The sequence below is a fragment of the Epinephelus lanceolatus genome, chromosome 19 (genome assembly GCF_041903045.1).
Source record: "Epinephelus lanceolatus isolate andai-2023 chromosome 19, ASM4190304v1, whole genome shotgun sequence".
Classification (NCBI taxonomy): Eukaryota; Metazoa; Chordata; class Actinopteri; order Perciformes; family Serranidae; genus Epinephelus; species Epinephelus lanceolatus.
In genome coordinates this window covers 37,682,163-37,705,154 of record NC_135752.1, presented here as the reverse complement: position 1 = coordinate 37,705,154, position 22,992 = coordinate 37,682,163, and the positions used below count along the sequence as shown (strand labels likewise).

Here is a 22,992-nt window from a genome sequence, read left to right as displayed (position 1 = left end):
ATATCACTAAGAGCAACACATTAAGTCAGATACACCAACACAATCTTAGTTAATCTCTGTATTAAAGGACAATGTCATGATTGTATTTTGTACTCTTTCACCTAAAATCTTGAACCAATCAGCAGCGAGTCAAGAGCTCAGTGTCTGTGCTTAAAAAAAAATAAAACCATCAGAGTTTGTGGAGACAAAAACAATGTTTGAGCAACAAAATCCCATCATGGTCTTCAGTAAATTTTGGCTGGTGGTAATCCCACAGTTCGACCGGTCCCTGCAGAACCCCCCACGAACTATTTTGTTTTGTTGCACAACAATATACACACAACCTCAAGTGGTTTTTGTAATTTTCAAAAATGTGTTTCAGCATCAGCAAAAAATCCGAAGATTGACGGCATTATGACAGACTGCAGTGTGGTGAAGACCTCGAGGAGGTTTCGGAGGGGGGCAGATTTTTACAGACTCGCATTGGCCAAACTAACAAACACACAGGGGTTTGATGTGCAACTATGGCGGCCACTCAACAGTTTTCACCCACGCAATTTTCTGTGAGCTTTAACACAAAAATGCAGACCCTCGAGGGGGGAGAAACATAGACGTCTGCAACTAATTGACAAAATCAGAGGGTTGCCTGTCTTAGTGTCCATTAGCAGAGAATGTAGCGCGGACCACCCTCTTAGAGACTCTGTTCACACTCACAGCTCTGTGCTGAAAGAGTTCTTTATCAAGCACCTAGTTATGGTCAGATACATGGACAGCAGGGATGCAACTATCGTGAATCTGGGGTCGATACTGATGTTTAAAATAACAATTTGGTCAAAATAACTGAACTGTTTTAAAGTCATTAAGCCCTTCATTACACAATCTTTGAATGAACATAAATTCAATCATACAGTTTTATAAACCAACCTTTGATATAACCATATTCACATGAAAAGCATCTTTGAATAAAAACTGCTTCAAACACCTTTTTACTATATATATAATTTTATATTGCTGTGAAAACATCAGCAATTTTCTTCTTCAAAGTTGCTCGCCAAAAACTAAACAGCTTGTTTGCAATCCTGTGACTATTACAAGGCGTGAAATTCAGCTGGAGGGCAGAAAGTGAGAAGTCCATGAATGAATGAATCCGCTTTTACATCTGGAACCTCCCGTCGACAACGGGCTTGAGACGCGCCCGTGTTGAGGACTTTGCTCAGATTCCAGAGTTACTTCTTGTACTGAAGCCTCCTTAAGGAATCTGATGCCATTTGATTCAGCGGTGGGAACCTCTTGCAACCGTATGCCTTTGCAGACGTTGACCCCAGCAGGATTCGAAACCCTGGACCTTTCCGCACGGAAAACGAGTGCTCTAACCACTACGTTAGGCCCCAGAAAGTTATAAGTCCATATATTGTGTGAATTAGAACCTGACTACGTAAAAGTGTTGGATGAACAGCAGGTGTCATCAGAAAACGAAAGCTCATTTTGGATGTAATCCGCACAAAACAAAGAAAATGAATGTAGTGATTAGCTGTTATAAAATTCCTTGTCCTCCAGACCTCCTAACGTTACTAATGTTACACAGCGAGCCAAGGAAAGCGTAAAACAGCCTGGAGAACTGTAACTATTTTTTGTGGGGTTGTTTTTAGCAAAGATACTAGATTACTACAAGATGGCCCACCTACAATATATCCCCATTGTATGAAATAGTATACATTTTTACGGTCTCTTCAGTAGACGTTGTCCCCTGTAGCCCAATCAAAGACGATGGAGAACCACCAATCAAAGACGAGTATCCCCAACCTCGCTTGGTTATCGTAGATTAGCTGGGCTAACCGTTAGCGGTGTCTGTAATAACTCAGTAACTCAATAAACGATCTGTGAAAAAAAACATTTTCCAGCGGATATCTTAGTTACAACATGATTGAGCTAGCAAAGCAGTTTTGTGTTGCTATGTGTGGTATTTATTCAGTTTTGGGAAATCACGATGTCTAGAATGCATCAGTGGCTGCAGCTGACAGGGACAGCTAACAGCAGCAGCAAAGCTAACATCAGGACATCATCTGTTAAAAGCCTCCCGTTGTCGGATGCGACATGAAATTACTCCAGTTAGCTCAATCATGTTGTAACTAAGACATCCGCTGGAAAAAAAATATTTTTAGTAATCCAGTATCTTTGGTGAAACTGTGCTGATTTCAGCACCAGTGATGAGATATCTGTTGCCACATCTCGCAAGAGTGTGTTGTTGAGACAGAGACAGGTCTTGAACAAAGTAAATTTCTCCTGATTTGTCCATCTGAAATTTGCCATTTTGGTGTCAGAATGTTCTGAAGATACGTGGCTTGTGATAAATGGGTCCAATATCTGCTTCTGTGACTATGGGACGAAAGAATCGGGCATCATCTGTAATCACGTTAATTTCTCCCATTGAAGTCAATGGACTCAGGACCTGCTGTTAGTCTCCTAAAGGGGCGTGGTGGTCGCGGACCCCACGTGACACTGATACAGGAAACTGACTCGCAGTGGACCTTCTTGGTTTATCCACCATCTTTGTTTTTAGCCAGTGGAGTTAATGTGTTATTTCAGCTCTCTACATGGATGCACTGCTGTCAGGCTAATGTTACTTGCTAATGTTAGCTAACTTTAGCTACTATTTTCCACCACAGATTTTTATAATAACTAGATACTGGACCCCAATATGGCACCTCTTCATTTCAGTGGGGCTGCTCGCCTGGTGCATTTGGTAAAAATGTTTTCTGGCTTCTGGGCTACATATGTGGCCCACTGAATATGTGCAGTAGTGCGTCTCTCGCTGGCCCTGCCCGCGAGTTCCCACTCGGCTCATCGACTTCACAATATGATGAAGTGACAGATTTTTAAGTTGAGTTTTTTCTCAGCTTAATTCAATCAATCAGCCAGTTTTTTATTAAAATAAAACCTTCATGGATCAGAAATTCATAACATAAAGAGTATGACCTTGTTTGCAGTTCGAGGTTTCTTGTCAACAGTGATCCAGACGTGGCTGCAATACCACAAGTGGACATTGCGAAAAACTGGCTGCAAGGCTGAGCGGCATTCCTGGGGGCATGTTTGCTACCTGCTTGGTTGACAATTTCTAGAGGTCTGGCTGTTAAAAATCTGTTGTCACAGCACGTTATAATTGCATCAAAGTCAAGGCATTTTAACACAATGCTTGAATGTTTATTTTTTAAATTAGTTTGCTCTGCTCCTCCTGGTATGACGTTAGCCTCAAGCCCTGCTTTCTAGCCTGCGCAGAACTGATGTGACACAACAGAAATATATCAGCCACTGCCATCTGTGAATGTCTTCTTATTTGCCGATAAGTCTATGGCAGTCAACAAGGTGATTATCAGCTGATACCGATGTTCGGGTGATAAATCGCTGCATCCAATAAATCCAGAGAATAAAGAGTAACGTAAGTAAACGTGAGTAATGTAGGGGAATAAAATCTGCCCACATACCCTCCTTGGCTTCATCTACTGCAGGTTTTGAGCTTTCTTCTCTCCTTTGCTTTATGGCCTGTAGTTCCTTCTTCAGCTGCCGCGCCTCTTTCCGTAATTCATCACTGTGTGAGGGGAGAAATGAAGTTAAGAGTTTAAACTCAACATATATAACTTTTAGAAAAGGATTACACCTGCAGCAGACGAGAACCATGACAGAGCAACAGGTTCACAGACAAAAGTCGGTCATGACAAATGTATAGTGAGCAGTTAAAGCAGACTTCTGGCTCCACTGGCTCCTGCTGTTACAGAAGTATATTCACCATTAAAGAAAATTACATCAGAACCCTAAATGTTTCTGGTCTTCACAAACAAACATCAATTGTTCTGCCTCTCAAAATGTAATAGTTGTGGCTAATTATGTGGGTGCATAAAACAAACATAAAACACTGTGTGCGAGTGTCAGGATGAAGAATGTACATTAAAATCTTGTGTTAGTCCAATAAATTTGATGGAGCCTTAATAAAATAATTGTTCTCCCCTCCAGGCTCCTGGAAAGCACCAGGAGGGGTGTTGAGGTTGAGCGAGAGAGAAAAATGTCAATGTGTTTCTTATTCTGAGATGAGTTATTGTCATTGTAGCCGGACTCATTAAAGTTTTTTCAAATGCTAACACTCAGCAGTGGTAATGAATACAAATCTGGTGTGGAGCTAGATATTTTTAAAATTGAGGCATGTGAGAAAAAATGCACCCAAAACCTTCATATATTGCACAACCTAATTGTAATGTTTCAAATCTAATATGCTGCAAAATGAGGCTTTAAAATGCGTTTCTGGGTTTGACTAACTTGGATTAGCTGTACATAAGGTTCAAGATGGGAACAGGCATTTCGCTATACTTAGAAATGTAATAGTTTAATACCAATAAAATTCCACAATTCTTGATACCCAATGTGAAACCCAGTCTTCCTGGGTTCAAAAGATTATGTGGAATATTTATCCTACATATTAACATATTTCTCCTCCATTGTTGTTGTTCAGCACTCGTACATGTAAGATGTGACAGTTGGTCTTTGTGATGGGCTGTTTGTCCTGCCCTTCCTCCACTGTGACTGAACGACAGTGACAAGTGCAGCGTTTTACTCAAAGCTAAACATGTCAACTCTCAGTAACCAGAAACAAAAAGCCAAACGTACAGCGCTCAGCGCAGAAGAGATGCTCATTGCAGAATGGACGCCCAGCAGCTCGTCACGCTGCTGGTGTTAGTAGCATTGTGTATATACGCAGCGCTTTCATTGCGAAGAATTAACCAAATATGCTGGCCTTCGGAAAAACGCTTTTCATTTCAACAAGACGAGGTGGAGCTGTCGCTGCACTCATCACCGTCTTCCACATGTTGTCAGTGTTCTTCTTCCTGTGGCATTTGACGGCAGACCAGAACACTTGTCGGTGTACATGCTGCCACATCAGGCTCAGAAAAATTGCATCTGCAGTACCTACGATACTGGAGAATAACAAGTCCTGTCTTCAGAACTTTGGCATTGACTTGGTACTGAAGTATTTTTTCTCATGAAATCCCTAGTACTGAAAATGGTACTGTTTTGCAAGTCACAAGAAGGTGTAAAATTTCGGCAATCAGGGACCAAATCAAGTCCCAAGTCAAGACCAACAGGTCCCAAATCAAAAGCAGCAAGAACCAACTCAAGACCAGTAACTTCCTATTCAAGTCTTTAGTAAAGACCAACAAGCCAGAGCTCAAATTCAGTCAATACAGGCAACTCCCAAGTCAACACCAACAAGTCCCATTTGAAGTCCAAGTCCAAAACGTTGTGTTTCGAGTCCTTAACAAGTCATGATGTGCCCTTCACAAAATCAAATGCCATTGGTGTTAAAGTCAAAGTCAAGCTGCAAGTCTCTCTGGTCATGTCAGGTCAAGTCTGAAGCGATCAGATTCGTTACTTGAGTCTGACTCCAGTCCAAGTCATGTGACTTGAGTTTACACCTCTGCATAAGCATACTGACACAGTGAGTGTGCATGTAAAGCAGAGCACAACAGTTTGGATGGAAGCCATGTGACACTACTGCATGTTGTCTGTGATAAACTACATAAACGTCCTGTGATACACGAAATACACAACTGTCAAAGGCTGTTAGTGGCAGAAGTAATGAAAGACTTTATACTTCCTTCCCTCAAGTGGCACAACATGAAGTATTACAGGCACTGCTCATGTCCAGCCACCCCTATTAAATCTTTAACTGGATCACAGAGGCAGGCCAAGGCACATCCTTGTTTCCCTGACTCAAGGTAGCGTCCCCTCTGGCAGGTGGCCCAACGCCCAGCTCATGCAAGGCTGAATGCTAGGAGTCTGAACCAGGGCCAGCAAATGCTGATTATTGTTCCCTTTCACATGATTGAGACCACTGCCAGTTGTAGAGCAGATATGTTATGTTAGGAAATGATAATATTTTTGTACTGCCTGACAGCCCTGTTTTTGTCCCATTCTCTTGCGGAGCCACAAAGCACAGGTAAGCTGCACAGTCTGGGCCCCTGGCCTAGAAACATGTGAGGCATCTCCAGACCAAACAATGGCTGCCTTTGTTTCTTACATCTGCTTCTCTGGGCCCACATTCATTTAGATCCTTTTCTTACCTTTTTATTTCATTCTTCTGTTTCTGGCTGTCCAACACTCATGTTATCTTTGTTTAAATCTCTGACTGTGGCAAAGCATCGAGGCATCAAACACAGTGATATTTTAACTGTAAGTGCCTCAGCAAATATTAACAGCTGTGTCTGACTTGATGTCATGTCTCTTCCTTGTTAGTTTCCCTGCTGCTCCCGAGGATACACATGAGGAATTGGTCAGACATACGGTTGTTAGTCGTCTCTGTTCCCAGAAGAAAAAATGTTGCAGCTGAGTCCAGACTGAGTTGCCAAGAGCAGAACTGGTTGGCAGAGTCAGACTTGGCCTGCGTGAGGAAGTCGCCTGCTCAGCTTCGTCTAGGAGCAATGACAACAAACCTCTTTCCAGAGACACAGACTCAGATGTGACAAACCACAGGTGGGCAAAATAATATTATTCAAAGACTAAAGCTGCCATTCACAATTTCACATTTCATGCAAGAGGTAAAGCCTTGTAAATCTGGCTAAATTTATGATTTTTTTGGGCTAGTACACCTCAATTGAAGAAAGCATATTGACAGCCATCAAATGTAAATACAGCCAATTTATCCTCTGCTTAAAACGTGTAATAACTTAAGTAAGTATGACTGAATGTGACTTGTGTTCAGCCACTTCTGTAACTGCTGTCACATACTTGAAACAGAATATTTACCTCCGCCAAGAAGATAATGTACTCGGTTTGGTTTGTTTGTTTTTTGGCAGGTTTCAGAAAAACTACTGGCCCAATTTTCATGAAACTTGGTGGAAGGACATTGCATGGACCAAGGAAGAACCCATTACATTTTTTATGTATTTTATTAAATCTTTATTTAGCCAGGAAGTCCCTTGAGATAGAAATCTCTTTTCCGAGAGAGACCTAGCCAAGACAGCACACCAGTTATAGTTTGAATAGGAATAAAAAACAGCAGACGGGCAAATGCAATCATCAAACACAGGAGACTAACACTAGCTCATATAAAACAGTTGCATTTCTCAGTACACATGTAGCTGCCCAAACGTCATACAGAAAGCAGTCCTTATGGAGCGTTTGTGCACCATAATGCTAATAGTTTGGGAAATATATCCAGACGTACGTAGTGGTTGTGCTTGCAGATATGCATATCGTAGAAGACAGGACTAATGGTCTATCTGTCAGAGTTCTGGAAGGGCTACTCTAGGCTTGGGCGGTATTGAGATTTCCCAACGGCATGATTGTCAATACCGTCAAATACAGACACTCTTCGCTCTATTAACTACTAAGAAGATGCTCTATTGAGTATTGCAATATGTTGTATTGTATTGTACCGTTATGTAGTGCACAGCACATGCCGCCAGAGTTCAGTCCTCTGGTGATACAGGCAGCTGAGCCTGGAAAAATGGCGACTGCAAGTGGTGGGGATAACGTAGCAGAGAGAGGCAGTGAGGAGAAACGAACTTCACACTGAACTCATTGAACTGAAAGCTTATTTAGATTTAGTTTATTTATTTAAACCAGAGCTGCTGATTGTTGTAATAGTTGAAACGCGGTTCTAGTGCTGCACGATTTGATAAAAATGTGCGATTGCAATTTGTGTGGACAATATCGCGATTTGCGATTACAATATAATAATAATAATAATGATAATAAAAAAAAAGGTATCATTAGTTTTCTTGCTTGATTCAGTGTTTCCCCTACATTATATTAGGGGGCACTGACCAAACCCGACATAGTTATTGTTATGGACAGTGTGTAAATGACCATCAACAGACTGAACACAGTCAAACAGCTGCTCACACAGCAGCGTAGCACGGAACTGTACACAGCTGTGCACACCATAGCACAACACACTAGCATGTCAAGTGGGCCGAAACTGAGCAAAATTGCTCATTTTTTCTATAATTTGTTACGGAGTCCGTGATTTCCCCATGACACTTACAGATGTTTGCGTAACTGTGCTTGGATGTTGTTTTATGAGGATCTGGCGGCTTTCAGTTGTCTGTCTTTAACATTACACAGCTCGGCTTTCTCTCGCATGCACTCTTCCTACTTTTCCCTGTGCTGTCTCAAGTGCTGATATAGATTGGTCGTGTTGCCGCGGGATGTGGTGACTTTAACTTTTAAACTTTAGCACAGCATGTCTTTCTGTTCAACGTCACCGTACCTGAATCCAAAGTGTCGCCATTTAATAGACGTTGCGTTTTTTCCGCCACCAACTCAGCCTGTTCATGGTCGCGTTCATGCTCTTCTTCAGCGTCTATGTTGGTTACTGCTGCACGCCGGGTGGTCACCTGACCATACGTGCTGCACACACCAGGATACCTTGTGGGCGTATTGTCAACAAACTCCACGCACTACAGGAGAGGCAGTCACGTTCACAGGCACACACGTTAACATCTATTTACATTACATTATCGCAGCCTTTTATGCAGTTATGTAATCGCACAGCCTGACATCGCGATTGTGATTGTGATTAGATTAATCGTGCAGCACTAGGTGGTTCAGTTGTGGTGCTTTTTATTTTGTTTCTGTCTTAAGTCTGAGTGAAGTGTGCTTTAAGACTTAGTTCAGTGATGATGAGAAACTTGAATTCAGAGGGTGTATATCTGTATTTGTTATATTTGTGTTTAATAAGGATAAAAGGTGTAAGAATATTTCCTTTCTTGACATTTTGTGTGCCTCAGAAAGCTATGAGAACTTGTGGAACGTAGCAAACTCGCTGCTGAAAACTAAGGCAGGGGTTGTTCCTACACAAAAACAGTCATATACCATATACTCCAGTGAAACATCAGGAAGATATGAAAAAGCAGATACTGCCCAAGCCTTGACTACCCCAGCAATTTTGTATTACACTTCCATTAAGTGAAATTCAAAGCAGCAGAGGCTGCGATACTCTGAATTTTAGAATGAGTCAAGCTTCAAAAATGCTGGATCCTACACTTTTCATAATGCAGCTTTCTGGTAAAGATTTGTAGTCTCAAAGCTCGAAGCCTGCAGGGTTATTTTTTCTGACTTGACAGAGCCATGGTTGAGAATATACAACTGTTTTCACAGGCTGTATCGTGCAAATTATGACTGGTAAACTGATCTTTGTGTGTTCAAATTGGTAGAGTTCTCCTTTAGGTGAGTTTTCAGAGCAACAGAAAGGAAATTACAAGGCAAGATACCTATATCTAACATGACACAGGACAAATTCTTAAAAATCATGCGGGCAAAGACGGGACAAAACCTGCATTAGCAAAGACGGAAAAGTAGATTGCTAACTGGGTTATTGCTCACAAACTGTGATCTCTAAAATAACCTGAACCTGTTGCATTACGTTGTATATATACTGTGTTTATGTTTTATATATACAGTATATATTCACGTTGTTGGATGCATCATTTTGTCCACTTCAGAGAGGCCTCCTCGACATGACTTCTCTGTTTTAGTGAAATTAACTATGAGTCAAGAATGACGTAAAGGCTCTTAGTTGAACACAGTCCAGCCTCTTCTCCAGGTTTCATACATATATTCTGCAGTGAGGAACACTTTGGACTGAGTGATCATTTTCTGCCTGCCTTGACACGCTGCCATTCGGAAAACAAGAGACGTATCCAGGGCAACAGCCAAACAATCGGCTCCACAGCCCCGGTGCCAATAAAGAGAAGGAGGCCAAAGAGGACAGGAAAAGCCCCAACAACACCTGTTAGGACACACCTTGGGGCTCAGCAAATTCCTCTCAAGACCCTCACATCACAACACTACAAATTATTTTGCTTCTGCACAGTTAGGAATAATGTGAGAACACATTTTTAATGAGGCTGGATAAAGTATTATAGGTAAAGGTACTGAGTATTTTCTGCAGAGTATTTTTTAGGTTTTGATTGCGGCTGACACTGCTTTAAATATTTGAGATTTTAAAAAATCTAATTATGACATACTGGACAATCATTGTTTAACGTAAAAAAAAAAAATTGATAAGGACACCTTAGATTTCGTTAAAGACAAACCTGTCAGTGCTCTCTGGTGGATAAAATGTTATTTTTAAATAATCTTCAACGTATTTTAATAGTTAATCATGGGACAGCATGTACACAATACTGACATATCTGTGATAAATTAAAATCAGGCTCATTTAAATACGTCCTGATGTAGTTAAAGCGAAAATGATTAGTCCACTAAATGATGAGTCAAATAACAGAAAATTAATCGGCAACTATTTCTACAGTTGATCAATTTTTAACATTCACTGGTTCCAGCTTTACAAATGGGAGGATCTGTCCTTCATTTTATGTTGTTATAAACTGAGTATCTTTGAGTTTTGGACATTGGTCCAACAAAAGCAGATCAAGCAATTAATCAATCAGGGAAATAACTGTCAGATGAATGGATTAAAAAAAATTAATCCTTCATTGCAGACTCACGTAGAGAAAGGCGATAAGAAGAAAAACATCACTATTTTTGCTAACACATATCAAGATGTCGTTATTACGACAATATCGTAAGTTTGACTATCCACCTTATTTTCAAACACGGAAATAAATAGTGATCAACTTCCGTTTTTTTGTGCGTGACTTCTGGTCAGCCGCTTTCCCTCATGCTTTCCCTTACCGGAGCTAACGGTGCAAGCTAATTTTTTTTCAATTTTCAGTTGTTTATGTTAGTCAATCAGTTAGTTAGTTAGTTAGTTAGTTAGTTAGTTAGTTAATCTGTGTATTTTGTATAACGTTAGATAACTGTGCCCACGTTTCCGTTATAACGGAAATTTATTCCCTCTAAACGCGAATAAATCGCACGTCAATCATAAACTATGAACCAAAAAAGCACAATCTATCCCGAGTGAGACAAACTGCTTGATCCCCGTCTCCAGTGTACCAGCAGAGAACCTGCAGAACCGAATCAGCGAAAAACACACCGGGCTACACAGCCTCTCTACGTGAGCAGCTGAAGCTGCGGCTCACACCCTTGACACACAGACGGTGCTTCTGCATGCCAGCCACACGTGTGCGCAACTGTGAGAAATAAATATGTGAGGTGTACGCTGCTTTTCTATCTTTTTTTTCCCTTTTCTTTCTTTCTTTCTGTCAGCGACATACACTCCTAACACAGGACGGGTTGTTTTAATTGACTGAGTTGTAGTGTAGTGTAGTGATGCGCGGATCGGCTTTGATAGCACCTGAATCAGCATGTACGCATCAACCATCCAGCCGTTACAACCTGATTGAGCTAGCAAAACAGTTTTGTGTTGCTATGTGTGGTATTTATTCAGTTTTGGGAAATCACGATGTCTAGAAAGCATCAGTGGCTGCAGCTGACAGGGACAGCTAACGTTAACACTAGCAGCAAAGCTAACATCAGGATCGTCATCTGTTAAAAGCCTCCTGTTGTCGGATACGACATGAAACTACTCCAGTTAGCTCAATCATGTTGTAACTAAGACATCCGCTGGAGAAAATATTTTTTTCACGGGCCACTTTGTGAGTTTAGTGAGTTATTACAGACACGGCTAATGGCTAACAGCTAATGGTTAGCCCAGCTAATCTATGATAACCATGTTATTAATTACACACAGAGAAAATACTAATGTTTGTTCAGTCATTGTGTTTATAGACTTTACAAACATCAGATTAGTCTAAACGGTGATATAGTGACGTGAAAAATGTGATATATACATATATATAGCTAAACTCAGCAAGGTAAACAACAAGGGGATTCCCATTTACACAGTGGTAAGAATGCTGGACCGGAAGTGTCGCACAAAAAAACGGAAGCTGGCTGCGTTCTGTTTTGCCTCCGTGTTTCCGTGAAAAATAAGGTGGATAGACACTACCAACACAGAAGAGTCAACAACTGCAGTTCCTCTTAATGGCCACTTGAGGCTGACTCCAAGAGCATACATAATTGACCTATGGCTAAGTCCCGCCCTCAAACGTGATTAGCCAATCACAGTGTGTATAGCCATTCCCATACACTGGGACATTCTCTGCCTGGACGTCCATTGAAATGCATTACAGAAAGTCAGTTTGTTCGGTTTTATGAGCTTTTTCAGAGATTTGTAGTTTAAAAATGGTCAAACGGTGTGCATGGGGTACATGCAACTCTGACACAAGGTATCCTGAGAGGCTGGGCGACCAGGTGTATTTTTTACACTTTAAACCACATCTCAACCGAGAAAAGTGTCTCCTTTGGATAAAGTTGTGTGCTAACGTTAGACCACAACATCAACTCAACGTGAATAAGATTAAGAATGATGTCTACATCTGTTCTAAGGTAAGTCAACATTGTGTTTGAGGCGACATATTGTCACTTTGCTGGAAAGAAATATAACGTTAGCTCCTAGCTGCGATGTTCATCATGTCACCTTGTTTGCTGGGAGTTCATTAGCCTATTTTGTTCTAGTTTTGTACTTTGGTGATCATACATCATTGTTAGCTGTTGTCCAAAGGGCTCTAGTTAAGCTAACGTTAACTTCTGGAGCTTAGCTTCATTAACTTATCTGTAATGGCAGAGAAACAAAGGTTGACAAACGTTATGCTGAATGATTCAGTGTAAATACTGTAGCACCAAACTAACGGAGAGACACTCTTGGTAAAGATGGTAAAAAGGCCGTTATCCTTTTCTCATATTCTGAGCCAAAAACCTTAACTTCAGTGGCACTTTAACTTGTTGTCTTTGATGGTGGCGGCAACCAGATGCGGTTCACAAGTGTACACTGTGACCTGTAAATTTTGGCTTGTAATTTAAGCTTTTCATCGACCTTCTCAACAATAAAATGATGAATATATCCCTCCAATGTGTAGTTTAGGCCCTTTTGGTTACTTCTCAATGTCATCTGATCGTTATGTCCCCAAAAATCATCAGTTGCCTCCTGTGAAATGCCGTGTACTGTGACACCTGCCATAGCGCCGGTCACTGAATGTTGATAGTTTGTCCGAATAAATGGAAGGGGGTGTGGCTTAGCCATAGGTCAATTAAGGGTAAGGCCGCTTTGAGTGACAGGCTGTCTGCCAATAGTGTCCTCCACAGCGCTCCTTCACAGCGCCACCCTCTCGCCCAAATATGGTTACTCCAAAATGATGATATCACAGAAGCTTGGATGATGTGAAATGGATCAGGACATTGATGAAGTCAATATCAATAGTGTACGCCACTGCCAGGGTAAAAAGATGTGGCAAAATGACCCCGACAGAAAACAAAATAATATAGAGCATGAAAGAGATGGAGTTTCGACTGTTTCGAGGTACGTCACAAGTTGTTTTCTTCGTGGTAGATCTTTGCAACAATTCACAGAAAGTACAAAGCAGGCATGCCTTATTACTGGATCCAGATCTTTGACAAAACTTGCCATCTTCAGCGTGCAGGTTGTTAGTTCGGAGGTTGTTATTTACAGCAGCACAGGGGATTTGTTAATGGTAACACGCAGATACAGCTTGTGATGGTACAGTGACTTCCTGGTTACACAGTTGATTACTATTGATTGGATGACACTACAGCTGTTTCCTACCAACCAAGTTTTCATGGAACAAAGTCAAAGCTACTAGTTATTAAACACTTAGTAACACAAATGAAGTAATGGGTTTACCAAAAGCTGGTGCAATCCAGCCCACGTGCAGGGAGCATTATAATTAAGCTTCAGTGAAGAACAATATTCAGTACAGGTGATTAGTAACACCTGAAGGATGAAAGGAAGGCTGGAAGCTACAGAGAGAACACATCCATCCATCCAACAGGACTCTTCATCTGCCAGCAGCAGAGGAGACTCTGATGGTCATAGCATGAGGCCAAGCAATAATAAACAGACCTTAATGGGCAAAACTCGATACATCATGGATCCTTTTAGTGTATCCCATCTTGTCCCAGCGGCCTGGCTCTACTTGGGGGCTGCCAGTTACTGTCACTCTTTAACAAAATTCACAAAAAGTGAAACCCAGAGAGCTGTGGATGATTAACCTTTCATAAAGAAAGCATATGAAGTGATTGGCAGAAGACCAAGAAACTCTCTCATGATTCAGAACCTTGCATTTAATACTCCAGTGTCTGGCAGGAATCTGAGGCTGACACAGGAATTCGACAACCTTAAAAATACTACAGTGATGACTGTATGGTTCATCAGAAATTCAACTGGTTTCCAAAATGTACAAACAGGCGTAGTTGCCTTTTTTGGATTTCTCTGGATTCTCAGTTTGTAGCCTTCAAGAAACTTTAAGAAATGTAATCACTGATAAAGTCAAACTGTTTTAAGTTAAAACATCTCTGTAGTGTGATTGCAACAATTCAAATGTATATTTAAAGTAGAAAATTTAACACCATTGGATGGCAGCAGCAGCTTCTCCCCGCTATGGTGGACTCAGACCAGTCTAACGACTGAGCAAGTGATGTGGATGAATGTGCTAGAATAACAAGATGGCTGGGTGAACTCCCCTCAGGGGGCACTCCATGGCTTGGTCAAAAGCCAAGGAGAACTGTGAGCTGGAGTGGAGGAATCCAACCTCAACACAGGAATTTGCATGACTTTGCAGAGTGATCTGGACCAACACATTACCCATGCAGCAGACCAAGGTTCCTCTTTCAGAACACTTCATCTGCCTCGACTAGGTCCTTTTGTTAGAAAGTAGTGATGGAAGAAAGTAATGAATCTTGTGGAGTATTTCTTGACATTTATAGGTTAGGTTTAGCCGTGAATTTTCTATTCCTCTTAAATACTTTGATTCCTTTTGAGAGTAAAAGACACAGCAAACCTGCAGATTCTCAAATGTTGACATTGATCACAGTCCAAGTGGCGTTCTGCTGGGTTTTTATTCACTTTCAGAAAAAGTCTTAACCCCCTCGTTCTAGACATGCATCGCTGTCTGGAACTGTTTCCAGCGAGCAAGTGCCCCATATGGGGCAGACATGCTACAGTGGGCCAGAGATGTGTAAACCTGGCAGTTCCAAAACATACACAATCTGGCTGCCAAGAACTGGATTATCTCAAGCAGTTTTCTGCACAACAGCAGCGGCGAATGCTTTCTTGATCTCTGCAACCTTTCCCTGAGAACGCGTTGGGTTATGACCGATGACAAGAGACAGGTGCAGCCAATTAATGGAGAGTGACGCTGGATAATTAGTGTCTGATGGTGTCCCATTTAAGTTACACTGTCCACAAGGCTAGAGGATATGCTTTCTTACAGAGCACTGTGGCAGAAGACCAAATCCAGAAATAGTAAGATGAACACTAGAACTGCAAGGATTAGTCAAATAATCAAGTAGCCGATTCAAATTTATTTTGCATTCTTTGTTTGCAGTTTCGTTAAAGTGAGGATCTACTACTTTTTTCTGTTTTATGTCACTGTGAACTAAATTTCTTTTTTTTTTTTTAAACTGTTGGACAGACAAAACAAAATGTCATCTTTAGATTAGGTATCGTATAAAAAATTACGATTGCATGTAGTGTATAGCCATGTAATAGTAGCTGCTGCTGCAGGAGTGTGAGCTCTGCGCTGGGGAACCCATTCACACACACACTGTGACAGGGCTAACTGTTAGCATTGCATGACTAATGTTAGCTAACAGTTTTGTTGTCTGTGTCCGTTTGTTGGGTTTGTTTAATGGCTTGGTGTTGGATATTAGCCGCTGCAGCTGTGTTAACTTGTGCTAACCAAGCAGCACTGAACTGACGGTTTGCCGGCAGAAACAAAGTTTGCTGATCCAATAAGAATTCAGGACAGTCTGGTATCAGACCCCCAGCGCAAAAATAATCTAATGCATGTATTGTTTGATTTGAGACACTTAAATGCTACTTGGTACTGGGTTAATTTGGTCAACACCTTAAAAGGTATTGAGCACTGATACCTAGACCTATTCATCTAAGGGTCAGTGAAATTCTGCTCGACACCTAAACCTGCCAAGCTGCAGACAACTGCTCAAGACCAAGAAACAACAGTGCCAGTTGTATTTACGGAGTCATCACTGTGTTTCCAGTGCCCTTTTAGACACTGAACCTGGGTGTTTTTTAGCAACCCAGCGGGGATAGTACCAAGAAAACTGGTTATTTTTTAGAGACATAGCTGCATTTCCGGCAGGTCTTTCCCCACCAAACCCAGGTATTTTAAGCCAAAACATGATGTTTTCCTAATTATAACCAAGTGGTTTTTGTACCTAAACCTCACACTTTAACCAGTGTTGTTAAAAGGTAAAGTTTCAACATACCCGCTACATAAAGCGTACCATATCCATGGCTACTCAAAACGTACAATACCAACATTTTTTTCCTGGCGACTGGGTTGTATTCCAACATTCTTTTATGAACAAATTTAACATTGAACTAAACACAAAATGCACCGATAAATAAAGAGTGAGTTAAATTTTAAAGTGCAGTTTTCCACTGATATTCTCTTTCAAATAGGGCTGCAACTAATGATTATTTTCATTGTCGACTAATCTGTTCATTATTTCTTCGATTAGTCGACTAATCATTTTATCAAAAAATGTGTTAAGATGTTGAAAAATGTCGGTCTGTCTCTCCCAAACCCCAAAATGATGTCATCTAATGTCTTGTTTCTTACTCACGCCAAAGGGTTTTAGTTCACCGTCACGGGAGAGTGTGTAAAGCTGCGAATATGTGAACGCAAGAAGCTTCAATAAGAGTATTTTGGGGTACTTTTATAGTACTTTTCTATGAAAAATGACTCAAACTGATTAGTCGACTACTAAAATAGTCACCGATTATTTTAATAGTCGACTAGTCATCGATTAGTTGACTAATCGTTGCAGCCCTACTTTCAAAAAACTCAAAAAACCTGTAAGTGCAATGTTACAGTCTTTTGTGATGTGTTTATTGTACAAATAAATAATATGTTGGTCAACAGAAAATTAGTCTACAGCTTTTCGATAACCCGTTAACCCTTGAATTTTCGCCACAAATTCACTAGTTCCACCTTCTCAAATGTGAATATTTGCTGGTTTTCTTAGTCTTTAATGATATTAAAGTGAAGATCTTTGGGTTTTTAACTGTTTGTTTAGACGTGCCAATTCATTTAAATATGTTGAGCAGGAAACTGTGATGGGAATGGTTCACTATTTTCTGAGATTTTATACAGCAAATGTTTGTTTGACAAATTGTCAGGTAGGTGATGTGGTAATGTTGATGACCCCTTGATTTTAAAAGACTCTGTAAAAGTCAGTATTATTAAAGCCTGCTGCCACATACAGTATACACTAAACATAAGTATGTGATAACAAGTGATATAAATAACAGGAAGTGCAGCTGTGTTATCTTCAGGCTGCAGTAACTGAGACAGCAGAGGGAGCCCGGCCCTGCTGGCAGAAGCAGCTCACACTGTGTCCCGCAGCATATGGAAGCATTTTGCTTCCCCAGTCATGCCCCGTCGGGTTTAACAAAAGTGGCGACTACCACATACACTGCTTTTGGGACTTCATTCAGTAGTGTCTTTTATAAAGCAACCCCCCTTAAAGAGGCCCACTTCAAACACAGCAAAACCAGACTTGATCAATAGTAACATAAAAGAAGTGGCAAACTGTGAGCATAAAAGCTCAGCCAGTCATACCAGCAACATCAAACATCACAGCACGTTGAGACAAACTTTGTATAAATAGGATCCCTTTTGATTGATTGTGACTCATCTTTTACATTTTCTTGGTCCAGGTACAGTACGCCATTATTTGGCAGCGTGCTCATGAATGTGAACAAGTCCAAGCATTTTGCAATCATGGAGCGCTGCAGTGGAATATCATCTGGCTGCTGGATAGCAACGTAAGAAAGTTTTGACCTGATGTAGAAACTATTTTGGTTTCAGGGAGACTCCTAATTTCAAGGTTGTCTCAGCAGCCTTGACTCTGAGACAAAAGACACAATCACTGTTGTAAATTTCCTCCCAAACTGAGGCCTGAGTCTGCTGCAGACACCACTCCTTCACACACACACACTGCACATCTCAGTGTTAAAGGTCCCATATTTTATTAATTTTCAGGTTCATGCTTGTATTTTCAGTTTCTACTAGAACATGGTTACATGCTTTCATTTTCAAAAAACAAGTTTTCCTCATACTGTCTGCCTGAGTCTAAGACGCTCTGTTTTAGTGCCTGTCTCTTTAAGCCCCCCCTCCCAAAGAACAGTCTGCTCTGATTGGTCAGTGTTTCCAGGTCTTCCACATCTGTGCTCTCTGCATCTCAGCCAGGGAATAACTGTAACGACACTGTGGCAGCACTTTCTACCTTTTACATTGTGTGTCTCAACTTAAAGATGTCAAAGGTTAACTGCTGAGAATAGTTTTGACTGATTACGCATGTCGGTCGTCAGGTTAATTTTGCTACTGTTCAGTTTACTGCACTGTGCACTGCCCCAATCTGGTGGGAGACACACAGCCAGCTAGCCGTGTTAACATGTGAAACACAGTGCCTACTGCCCATCCTTCAGTCTCCACCGGTTAGCTAACGTTAGCCTTGGCCACTCTGCATTGTGCACCAGCCAGGCTGGATGGTAGCTAACTAGCGGCGCCACTTATTTGGCAATTCATGCTAGTAACGCTGTCATGACCCAACAACATTGCTGTGGAAACACTGTGCCCACCCTTCAGTCTCTCCCAGGTCGCTCCCCTGAATAAGCAGCTAAATTCTGAGCCGCACAGGCCCCTTAGCATTGTTGTTAGCTCTGTTAGCACCATTAGCAATGTCAGCACTGCTGGCAGTGCTAACATAGTTAAAGGGTTTTTTTGTGGCTCAAATGAAGCTGTTTACTAATTTGGGCTACCTGAAGGAAGATCGGAGGGTGGCCACCATGTTCCCGAAGCAACATAGTCCCACCACTGGGATGGCGTAAACAGCATAATTGAGCATGTGCTGCACCCCTAGCTAGGTCCCACCCAACTTGGCTAGTGCACAATGCAGAGCAGCCATGGCTAATGTTAGCTAGACCAAAGTGTGGGCACAGGGCACTATGTTTCCACATTTTAACGTGGCTAGCTGGCTGTCTATCTCCCACCAAATCAGGGTGGTGTGCAGTGTAGTATGCATAAGAGTAGCAAAATTAACCTTTAGACCGACATCAGGACTCCAGGAACGTTGCTCAGCTTTGCAGCCAATTTCTAGCCGTTTGTCTCTCAGCAAAGCCGACATAAATAAAATAAAAGGCTAAACGTTTATAACACAGAACATTTAAATATCACCACCTTTTTTTCCTCTTAAAAATTAACCAGTTAGTTGCCAGTTAATAGATGTTGGGCTATTGAAAGCAAAATTAAGTGAAAGCGACATCCCTAGTTGACATCACAGAAGTCCCAAAAACTCATTCAGAGGCACAGTTTCTGAATATGTGCTGTGTGCATTTCTCTCTTGATACAGCATTTTGACACTTTAACAGTATTTTAAAAGCACCTATACTTCTATAATAAAAAAAGACATGAAATGTGGGACCTTTAAATGCACACAACAAAAGTCCTGCAGCAGTGAACTCAGTCAGACAGAACTGAGAAAAGTGGCTGCTTTTGACATCCTCTCTCCCTTTTTTTCCCAGGTGACTAGATACCAGTTGGTGTTCCTGGTTGCTCACAGAGCAGCTGAAAGCTCAAAGCAAAAGCAACGGTGGGAGAGCGGAGCTCACCCTGCAACAATGCCCCCTTTGTCCCGGACTAACACTGTACCTACCAGCCTGCTCTTTGATTCCCTGCCAAGACAAACCACTGTGTTGGGTTACAGTTCTTGTAGCAAAACAATCTGCGCTTGTGTTTAATATACTACAGTCTGCCTGCATTGAGCTGGCTGTCAGTCAGGACACACACACACACACACACACACACACACACACACACACACAAATGACTGGGGCCCTGCTCCTTATCCCATTAGCACTAATGAGAGAAGGGTATGTTGATTATGTGTGTTGAGGGCTACCTGTTAAGAGGATATGGAGGAGAGATAACCGGCCAACCAGCAGCATCAAAGGGAGATGAAAGATAAATCCCTCTCTGCCTCTGTTCTCTCCTCAGCTCATTTTCATACTAATGTTGTCTCACACACCATCACCTTCCACTCTCACCTTCATTTCACTCACACTGTTGGCTCAGACGGACTCACTGTTTGCTTCTACTTCAGCACAGTAAGTAATTTGGTCTGAGTGCCAACATTCCTGTTTCAAATAGCAGGTCCACTGATGTTGGTCCAGTGAGCTACAACTGAGATATGTGTGTGTGTGTGTGTGTGTGTGTGTGTGTGTGTGTGTGTGTGTGAGAAAGTGTGTAGAAAACAGAGCTGGGAGATAGGTGGATGTCAGTGACACCAGGATAAGAGAGAGCTGGGGAGACACTAGAGCCACGTTCAAGAGCACCATACTTATTATTCAATACTTCTATTATTAAATTCTGTTCAAAATAAAAGTGCTGCTATTAATTATATCATATTTGGGGATCAAATAGGAAAATAGGATATACATCTTGACACAGACATTTTTCAAATGCTTCTTAGAGGGTCAGTCCACCAATCTCACATGTAAAGTTCAGTTTAAGGTTGGCCCACACTAAAAGAGTTTTAAATCTTGGGCCCAACACACCAAGCTGACAGTAAGCTTTCGGTCAATATCGGGCCGTCGGTGCACGTCTGTCACCCTAGATTTTGTAGTGTGTCCTGCATCATTGGTACTAGTCGTGCTTTGTCAGCTTTTTATCAGCCGATTCAGCATGTCGAATTGGTGTCCGAGACGGCGAAGACCATCGGTGAACGAAATCACACAGATTCAGTTCAGCTCAGTGCACGAGAAAAGAAACAGAAGTGAGGAAAGTAAACAAATGGCTAAAGTCAAAAGGGAGTAAGATGAAGACAAACTTGATAAATAAGGTCAGATTATTTTTTAGTCATTAAGCTCTTGAACTGAAACTGTTCATAATTATTTGTGTTATTGTTCACAAGTGCACAGTAAACATCATTTGTCCTTTGAACATTGGGTTGTTTTGTTAATGTGCTAACTGGCTAACTAGCGTCTTGAATCCGTCCTGTTGGTCTTTTGGTTTCACTGTTTGAATGATGAGAACAGACTACTGCCACCTGCTGGTATGGAGAGTTATTGCCTCTCACCCAGGTGCAGAGTGTTCATGCTGGTTGGCCATCGGTTGTAGTGTTTGCGGTGTGTTCATGTGCAACTTTTTGGCCAGGACGCAAGCGACATGAGGTGGCACAACAGTCGGCCTTTGTCGCAACTAGTTCTTTGAAGGTTTGGTGTGTCTGAGCCTTAACAGACTGCACTCATGAACAGCCAGGGTCACGACTCTCAATGGTGGAGGATGGGCAGAAAGAACTAGCTTCAGTTTTTGTACTACAGAAAATTAATGAAGAAAAAAGAAAGAAATTTGGAAAAGGTCATGGACCACAGCGAGAACATGGACTGTACATGTTATAGCCCAAGCCGGACATGAGTAAACCATGCATTAAGACCCTCTGAGACCTGCGGGACCACCGGCGATCCTCGAGGTTCCCTCCACACAACAGGGTATCAGATCGTAAATATTTGACATGTAATATTTCCAATTTGAAATCAGTGGGGCTAGAATGAACTTTCAAGCAGATTGGTAGTGTAAAAAAAATCTAAAGTGCAAAGCTAAATCAGGCCCCTTTAAAAAAAACACTCCTCAAATACCTCATACCACTGGAAAATCTGGCAAGACGAATTGGGCTTTGCTGACAATTGTCAAGAAGGGGGAATCAGGCCAAAGTCGGCTCGATTCTCATGTAGTGCGGACCCGGCATTACTCATCAGACAGAACAATACTCAGCCTCCATCAGCCTAGTAACTGGAGCTGTGAGGCTTGAAAGAAGTGTCCATTTAGGCACCTTATTAAAGATGCAGCTGACTTGAATTGCATCATGAATAGTAGAATCCAATGTTTTTGGAGCCTGGCCTCTACTAGAAGCTAAAAGTCGGGACTTCTTTGCTTCTGCTTCTTCGATTTTGAATGTTTTTAAAAGTATGTCTCTCGTGAGCCCCCCAATTCTAAAGTGCAAAGCTAAATCAGGCCCCTTTAACATAATATTTCGGGAGTAACTATGAGATTCAGTATCAGAAATGTTGTGAGTGTGATGTCTGTCCAACCAACTTAGTCAACAAGCTTCTTTTGAGGATTTTGAATCTGACCATTTAAATTTCACAGTGTGACTCTTTGTATTTAGCAAAATGTGCTCGATATGAGTGAAGCACGTTTTAAATAACACCATTTTTAAACGGTCAAACTGCTTTGGAATCCAATCATGACCTAATCACAGTCACCAGCAGACAAAACGTAACTGTTTGGAGGGATTTACTGTTGCAGAGAGTCAGTAATTAATGCGTCCTAATGATTGTTTTCGGTGTGTCTTGGCTCCAGGAGGGTCTAAATATGACATGAATCATTCTAATCTCTTCTGGATCTGTTTTTGTGTTCATGACGCTTTAAGGTAAACTCTGTGTAGAGCTGAAACAATTAGCTGATCAACAGAAAATCGTCTGGCAACTGTTTTGTTGATTGATTAATGCCTTAAGATATTTTTCAAACAAAAAATTTCCCATGCTCCAGCTTCTCAAACTTGATTAATCAAGAAAATAACAGTCAGGTTAATCATTAATAACCATTCACTGCAGCACTAACTCAGTTATTATTAAAAATATTTAAAACCCAGCTCCTTTCCCCTTATGTGGATTTACTGAATACCCTGATGTCCGAAAAATAAAGTTTAAATGATCTCTTCTGATCATAGCATATACATTAAACAGAAGTTTGCTCACAGTGGTTCATCGCTGCCTCTCCATACAACAGCTGTACAACAGCTCCCCCACCAGATTGTTACGCAGCATTACAAGTGAAGCCACATTCTGACACTGCTGGAGCTGTTTGTGACCAAAAGTATAAATGATGCCGACTAAATCACGCACACTGTTTCTAGTCAAGGTCAGACGACACGGGTCAGAAACATGCA

At 41.4% G+C, this 22,992-nt stretch overlaps 1 protein-coding gene across 1 annotated transcript in view; it reads right to left on the bottom strand.

Moving 5' to 3' along the window:
- Positions 1-22,992, bottom strand: part of cwc27 (CWC27 spliceosome associated cyclophilin) — a 46,045-nt gene that overhangs the window by 18,207 nt on the left and 4,846 nt on the right. The window contains exon 11 of the mRNA XM_033647727.2: positions 3,462-3,565. Within this exon, the coding sequence (XP_033503618.1) occupies positions 3,462-3,565 (104 nt within the window). The remainder of the gene's footprint in view (positions 1-3,461; positions 3,566-22,992) is intronic.